Source organism: Chelmon rostratus, chromosome 22 (assembly GCF_017976325.1).
Source record: "Chelmon rostratus isolate fCheRos1 chromosome 22, fCheRos1.pri, whole genome shotgun sequence".
NCBI lineage: Eukaryota > Metazoa > Chordata > Actinopteri > Chaetodontiformes > Chaetodontidae > Chelmon > Chelmon rostratus.
Window position 1 is genome coordinate 10652576 of NC_055679.1, and position 8012 is coordinate 10660587.

An 8012-nucleotide genomic window follows, 5' to 3' on the forward strand; every position below is an offset into this window, starting at 1 on the left:
CAAATTGCAGTGCGTTGAGACAAGAGTTATTAAAATGATAATGATAATACTAATAATAGGCTTAGGCGTGAGATGTATCATGGATGTCTTCTGGTCGCTGCAGGAACAGGTGTTATCATTTAACTCCTGTCTTGTCTGTCAGCAGGTTACTTGGAATTTGTTCGCTTGTTGTTTGTCTCATATCTCAGTGTTTTATCTCACAGTTTGTATAGAAGCGTTGTGTTCAAAGTGGCCATGCTACTGTGTACTACTACTTCTGCTGCTGTCCAATGAATCATACAAAAAGCTTCAAGGATTTGTCACTGTTCTTCTGTGCGTCCTCATGTTTGTATGGTTGGATTCTGCAGACAAGTTACAGAGCAAAGGCTTCAACTCAGAAACACAAGACTCGCATTTCTGAATTTTATGATCTTACCATCCACTTTAGTGGGTCTCGAAAAAATGAAATTTGTGAATTCTGTCACATCTGTGGCTAAATGTATTAAACCTTTTCATTTCCTAAGATTACTTATAATAACACAGTATTTAGAAACTTTGGTACATACATTCGTTGGGGTCATGTAAAGTATAAACCCTATGGACAGACGTTCATTACAAGAAAGATTTAGCACAATATTTCAATATGTTCACTGATTTTAAACCTTTAAACTAGAGCCCGACCAATAAATCCAATGTGTCAGATGATATGAGCTCCTTGCAGATATATCATATCAGTATCAGCCTCAATAATCCTGTATCATCCTTATATACTCTGAATTTACTAATTTGGGTCAAATTTACACCCAGACTTAGATATACCCGCTCTTGTACCAAAAGGATTGCTATTTCTCAGTCACACATGCACACGGCCGTTACTACAATATCTCACACACATATGAGCAGTCCTTAATGTTGGAATATTTTGTCAGCACATTTTATTGACTTACATTTTCTATCTCAAGGATTACCTTAACCAAAACATAACTACACTCGTAGCACTAAAACCAAGTTTATGCCATACTTACATATATACATGTTAGTGATTCACTGCTATGAAGATGCACCACAAGAGCTCATCCTGATACAGAAATGAAGCAGGACACATGGCCACAACCTGTCTCCAAAAACAGTATGCTAGATGTTTTTGTGGACTTTGAGATGTATTTTCATGTTGGATTTTTGGGAAAACGTCTTGTGACATGTTAAACACTGGTGAGGTTTCTCTCCTGTGTGTGTCCTGGTGTGTTTCTTCAGTCCTGAACTGCTGTGGAACGATTTGTCGCACTGTGAGCAAGAATAAGGCCTCTCTCCTGTGTGGAATCTCCGATGCACCGTCAACTGCACCGCCGTGGCGAAACCTTTCCCGCAGGAATCGCACTGATAGGGCCGCTCGCCCGTGTGAGTGCGTGAATGCACCAGCAAGGCCCCGGAGCTACAAAAAGACATGCCACATGTGCTGCACAGGTACGGCTTCTCTTTCTTGTGCATCCGCAGGTGCACGGTGCGCGGATACAGCTGTGTGAATTTCTTGTCGCAAAAAGTGCAGGCATACGGGCGCTCACCGGTGTGAATGCGCACGTGGGACTTCAAGACGGCATTTGTCAGGAACCTCTTGTCGCAGTACGAGCAGGCAAACGGCCTCTCTCCGCTGTGACGTCGCAGATGAACCGTGAGCAAAGCCTGAGAACTAAATCTCTTGTCACAAAGGCTGCAAGCGAAAGACAGGACTTTAGGTTTAGAGTGAATAAGGAGGTGTTGATTCAGATCTTTTTGGCTTTTATATGACTTGTCGCACTGAGCACACTTGAATGGTCGCGCTGAAGAGTGAACGACGTGATGTTTCTTCAAGGAGGAACGAGATGCAAAAGTCTTGCCACACTCCAGGCAGGTGTTTTGATTGGCTCTCCTGGAGCTCTCTGTGACATCGGCTCTGCCTGTCAGCGACTGGTTCATGCTTTCTTCTGATGGCTCTGTGTTTCTGCTCAGATCCAGATGTTCATTCACGCCTTCCACTGAGCATCTGGAGGGCTGGAAGGCGGCTTCACCAGCTGTTTCTTCGAACAGGAAGCAAGAGAATTAGTGAATTAATTCAACATCTACATGCCAAGTGAGGACTTTGTCCAAGTATGACTTCACAGCCAACACTTGCACCATGATAAGACTATTTTTGCAGATTATCTGGAAACAAATGATCTGGATGCTCACCATCGTCATCTGCAGCACCAGCTTCTTCATAACATGGAGGGGAAGTGAGAGGTGACAGTCCGTACTCGTGCAGCCCAGAGTTTGGATTAGTTTCAGTGGAACTGTCGTCAGTCTCTTCATCATCATCACAAATGTCTTCTATGCTACAGCTGTCTTCCTGCTTCAGTGTCTTCTGTTCTATCTTTTCTTTGCCGTCTACACATCCCCCATCCATTTTTTGATCAATATGATCTTCAGATGCCACCGACGTTTGCTTGGATGCGAGCGTGGAGAGGATAGTGTCTGACATGAAGGTGAATTCGCCTGTGGAACAGAGATAACATTCATGTTAGAGGTGAAATTACACATAAAGGGGCCCAGAGCTGTGCTACTTGTCAGGTAGGGATGCGGCTCTGCCAGGATCAGAATAAATTGATATTACAAAGACTTTCAATACAGAAAACTGGAAATATTGAAATTCTTTAACGGGTGTCATTCAAAAAATAAGTTTTTAGAGATTAAGGCAAAAACTGAACACAAACTTTATCTGTATTCGTAAAGTCACTGTCATTTTATATCCTATGGTAATTGTAATAGATTACATTTTGGAGATTTGGAGACTGTAACTGGGAGAAATAAAACACCAAATGTTAACAGATTCTTACTTTTCGTTAACTTTTTGCGCTGCTGTTGGTGCTGCAAAATCCTCTTCAGATCTTCAGGGTGGGAGACAAACTGCTCAAACTCGTAGTCAAGAGAAGAAATGTCAAACATGGTGAATACCTGGAAAAGAAGAGTGGGCGCATTTTAAACACAAAACTTCTCATTTATCTGGAAAGACTCTGAACTCTTGCTTCTTCTTTCAAGATCATTCTTTACCATGTGATTCTACATTTGATGGAGTGATGATGAAGAAAAAGCTATGTTAGCCCCTGCAGAAACATTTTACTCTACTAGCCATCACAAACTACTTATTTCATTACCTAGAAATAATTCATCAGCCAGCATTTGGGGATCGAGTGGATGGACGGTCAGCTGGATGGTCAGCTTATCTTCAGTCTGCTGCCTACCTGTGAAAAACTTGGTACTGGGAGGAACTCCTCCAGTCGGCAGAAGAACTCCCACACCAGGATCTGCAGCGCCGTATCAAAACGAGCTCCATACTGAACTGAGAAGACCTCCTTTGACAGGAAAAACATATAAACATGAAACATCTTCATGTCTCAAAACATAAGACTGATGCATGTATTAATGGATTTAACCACTGAAAAAACACACATTGGATTAAAACTCACCTTGAAATATTTGTCTTTTTCAGATTGGTCTCTCAGCAAAGTTTGAACCTGCTCCACAAATACTGACTTTGAAATCTCCACCTCTCCATCTGGGTCCTGCCATGAAGCCCAGGAGAAGTTTATTTACATCCATGCATAAGAACAAAAACAATGATAAACTATTCGTGGAGCACCTGTCATACAAGAAATGTAGCTCAAAGTGCTTTACAACAAAGAAATCACAAGCACCAAGTGCTTCACTTAAGAAACAATGAACATGGATCAGGAAAAGGTAATCAGAAAATTTGAAAATGAATCTAATAATTTGGAGAATAAAAACCCACTTGACAATAATAGTAAAAATAAGGACAAAAATAGAAACATTAAAGGTCTCCACGTTCTTCTTAATCCTTTACTAAAGTGGCTGTCTGCAATTTGAGACTTAACAGACGAGAACTCAAAGTATTTTGCCTTGTGTGCATACTCTCACCAATCAGCACCTCGGCCTCTGAAGCCAACACAAAACAGAGCCTCCCAATTTCCCGACGGACACAGATTCACCACCAGCCTTGATTAACCGAAATAAGCCTCTTTCAGCCTAACCCAGTACGTCTTCCCACAGGTCTAACCTCACAGTGTGTATTATCTGTGTCGGGCACAGTCCAAAGCTGCCTGGAAAATACCACCGTGTTATGGTGCCGTGTGGGTTTAAAATAGACACACACACACACACACACACCACAGTCTTTTATAAAGCATCAGGTTTACCATTCCAAGTGTCTCTCCTGCTTAAAGGAAACAGATTATGAATTTTTACATCTAATCTGATAAAATCTGATAAAAATAAACATTTCAGGGTTAGACTATCCTGGTGTTTTGACAGTTTTGGCTCATTGTGTCCAACATGTAATAAGGACATGAAAATTATCTCTCTTTCTCTGGCAGATAGCGCTGTCTGACATTGAAAGTCAGCGCTATCTTGTGGCCTGCTGTACCTCTTTGTGCATGTGGTTTGCTGTCCCCTGCTGGAAACTGTTAAGATGGTCCTGGATAGCTTTACAGTCAACCGTATCCACCCTCTTTAAGACTTCAAGGACGAGCTGAAAAACACAAAATGAGAGCTTTATGCTTAACTTTCAAAATAATTTCCTAACTCCGTAACTTTTCATTTCTCAACTCCACTTCGACTGCTTTCTCTCCACAGATAAAAGAATGGGAAAAGATGGCCGCAAATAGTCTCAATACCCACATTCACTCACCCGAGCTCTCAGTCCCAGGATTAGCTGAGACTTCTGTTTGTAGTTCAGAAGCTCTGGGACCATCTCTGTCACCAAGGTGATGAATTCGGCCAGTTTGTCATACTGGTCCACATTTCGCTCCTGGGCCACCTGCCACATGCAGGCAGACATGAGCCTCAGTGGAGGAACCAGGAGGTGCAGGGATGACAGAGGAAGATGAGGATCTAACAGTGGATGCAAGCAGTGAAACAAATAAACACCAAATTCTTAACTTGTGCAGTCTCCAAATTTAGCATGTAGAGAGCAATATATTGACCACACAGAAGCATCTTCGACAGTTGAAAAACATTTTCTGACACATTCAACCACACCCCACTCCTGAATAAAAGGCATTAATCTTTAAGCCTATTAAATGTCAGAAAATAGTGAAATATGACCGTTAAAATGAGAGCCTTCAAGTTGCTTGTTTTGTCCACTCAATAGTCTAAAACTTACAGTGATATAACACTGAGTGAGACAACAAATCCTCATATCTGGGAAGCTGGAACCAGAGAATGTTTGGTGTTTTTACTTGATAAATGACTAAATATAATAGTTATCAAAATTTGACCTCATGCAATGATTTGTTCATTCAGACTGCAATAATTTAAGGACAGCTGGAATTCAGGAATTGCATTATACAGACAATGAATATAATATAAATATAGCTGCAATCTGCGATTCAAGGTTCAAGCCCTTCTGCACTCAACAGAAAGAAGCAGTTCAGCAGCAATTCAACAAGTCCTGCTCATATTGCTGTTGTTCAAAAAAATTTCAAATGGCAAACATCCATCAATGGAGGACTTTTTACGGTCCAAGAGGCTTTTTTGTAGGGCACATTAAGCTGGAGTTGTGTGTCCCATTTCAAGACTATGGAATTTACGGTGTGAGCCATTTGAGTGATGGAGCTCATATTTCTTGGGAAGCAGTTGTGCATCATTTCCACTCATGGGGCCAAGTTTTATGTTTCTAGCTCATTCCAGCTCACAGCAATTTGAGCCGTTGCAACACAAAAAAATAAACAATAATAATAATTTTATCTATAAGGCAATAAGGTTCTACCCCTTCTGGATTTGAACCATAAAAATAATTGTTTTGCGTGCAGTGTAATTTAGTTTTATTAGACAGACAGGATTAATCAGTACTCCGAAGCAGAAGGTGGCGGTAATGAGCCTAATACACTGGTTGCCAATCGTGTGTCTTCCTGGCCAACAGGGGACGCTGTTAGCTTGAGGGGAACAGCTGTGACACAACCCCACCCCCTGTTTTTGAATTTAACGGTAGCTACGTTTCGACCTAATTCAGCTCTAGTTTACTGCTGCTAAGCAGAATTACTAACAACCTTTTAACGTTACTGAATGTACGACATGACCTTTCTCAGATACGCAAATACAAGCATACCCGGTATCGATACAGACCTGGACTTTCTGCCATTCCAGAAACGCGTTCGTTAGCTTAGCCTTGCTCACCGTTGCAGCAAGTTATTTAGCTAGTAGCACAGTTGCGAGCTTGTCAGTCAACTTGTTCGTTTTATTCATAAGACTATACATCCCTCCCAAATGGTTTTGAGGATAGTGAATCCAGGTTCACGTTTTAGGCAAAAACAAAGAGTCGTTAACTGGCACTTCCGGTTCCCTGTTTTCAAAATAAGAGGCTAAGTCAGTGAGCTTGTCACAAGTTTGCGTCTTGTTTTCCTGTCTTGAGGAGAATGGAGAGCGAGGGACTTCTTGGCAAGTAGTTACTTACATTTTTGTCAAGCATAACAACTTTAGATTTGTACACACACACACACACAGATAAGTGACAAATTAAAGAAAAAACATACAGTGTCTTGTCAGATAAGCAAGATGACACCTGACATCTGCTGAGGAAAACAGTTTTTGAATGACATCCTCCTTCAAAAATTTAATGAACAGGATTTTGTGCCGAATAAAAATCCTCATTTTATTTATTCATATATAAGTGCTTTTATAAGAAGCAGAACAGTGCTCCTTGTGCTCTCCAACGCTGATTTGGTATTTTGAGGCCCATAGCAGTTGATTCCCATCATTTTAATACTCCTCAAACCTTTCAGAGGCATCTTGTATGGGCTTGTTATTACTGCTGTAATTAACATCAGCAGTAATAAAACTCAAAGCCACTCTGGGCACATTTTAGGTGGAGAGAATGTGTTATGACAAAAGTCAAGCTAAACAGCAATGCTTTGATTGACCTCACAAATGGATAGGGGGTTCTCCATTGAGTCCCAGGTCAACCTGCACAGGTGTTTCAAATCAGTCATTTACTAAGATGAATGCAATTCTATGAATTGTTACATGTGAGCATGAACATGCAAAACAAATGTTGAGTAAACATTATAGGCTACAGTTTTTGTTTTTTTATTGTCTAAAAAGAAGTAACAGGTGCTAGGTAAAAATGAGAGAATAAAGAAAGACAAATGGGGTCATCTTTGACTTGCCATCCTGCTGTGAAGGGGAAAAGAAAATGAGCAGTTGTCACTTGTTCAAATATTTTTTAACAAAAAAAAAACAAGGAAAAGACATACAGCACTAACAAAGTATGCAACACATCAAGATAAATATTTAACAATTTAGACAATGAAATTTACAATGTGCAGGTATTTATGTTGACAGTAAGTGATGAATGTATGAGTTAACTGTGCATTATTGGATGATGAATGGCCAGTCAGTGGAAGTTTTTTTATAAATGGCCAGTCAGTGGATGTTTTTTGTGTCAGAGGGTTAGTGTCACTATATGTCTGCTATAGTATTATAGCTATAACAGCTTTACTTTTTTTTGTATCTGGTTGCTTTGGCAGTCAGTGGCACTGATTTTCTCAGGGGTCTTGATAGTACTTTGAGTGTGTTCTTGTCCTGTTTGGTGACAGCAGCTGTTGAGGCAGGTTAAACTTCCTGAGCTGATGCAGGAAGTACATCCTGTTTTGTACCTTCCTGACGATTGAGCCTGTGTTTGCAGTCCACCTTAGTTTCTGGGAGATGGTGTGTGTCCAGCTTGGTTATACAGGACTCTTCTGCAGTTCTCCTCCTTAGCCTGGCAATGCTGCCTGAGTTTAGCTTCCAGTCATGGTTTATTGTTGTGGTATGTGCAGAAGGTTTTAGTTGGTGCACACAAGTCCACACATTTTTCTGTTTGTCATTATGTGTATGTAAGTTAATTTTTGAATGCAGGACCTATACTTGTAATGCAGTATATTTTAAATTGTGGTATTGCAATACTTGCAACACTTCTCCCACCACAGCATGGATGTCATACACACAAACCTCACCTTTAGCTCGTC

General features: G+C 40.7%; 1 protein-coding gene across 3 annotated transcripts; it reads right to left on the minus strand.

Annotated features, from left to right (window-relative positions):
• Nucleotides 1-912: 912 nt before the first annotated feature.
• On the minus strand, nucleotides 913-6337 carry LOC121625933 (oocyte zinc finger protein XlCOF22-like). Of its 3 annotated transcripts, XM_041964261.1 has the most exons (9): nucleotides 6133-6337; nucleotides 4697-4899; nucleotides 4433-4537; nucleotides 3459-3554; nucleotides 3234-3344; nucleotides 2829-2946; nucleotides 2185-2487; nucleotides 1784-2033; nucleotides 913-1687 (listed from the first exon to the last, which is right to left on the minus strand). In XM_041964261.1, exons 1-9 carry the CDS (start codon nucleotides 6146-6148, stop codon nucleotides 1114-1116), a joined length of 1776 nt encoding a protein of 591 aa, XP_041820195.1. In that variant the 5' UTR covers nucleotides 6149-6337; the 3' UTR covers nucleotides 913-1113. The 3 variants fall into 3 exon arrangements, with proteins under 3 accessions (XP_041820195.1, XP_041820194.1, XP_041820193.1); XM_041964260.1 differs by having other exon boundaries at nucleotides 913-2027; XM_041964259.1 differs by having other exon boundaries at nucleotides 913-2033.
• Between the last annotated feature and the right edge of the window lie 1675 nt (nucleotides 6338-8012).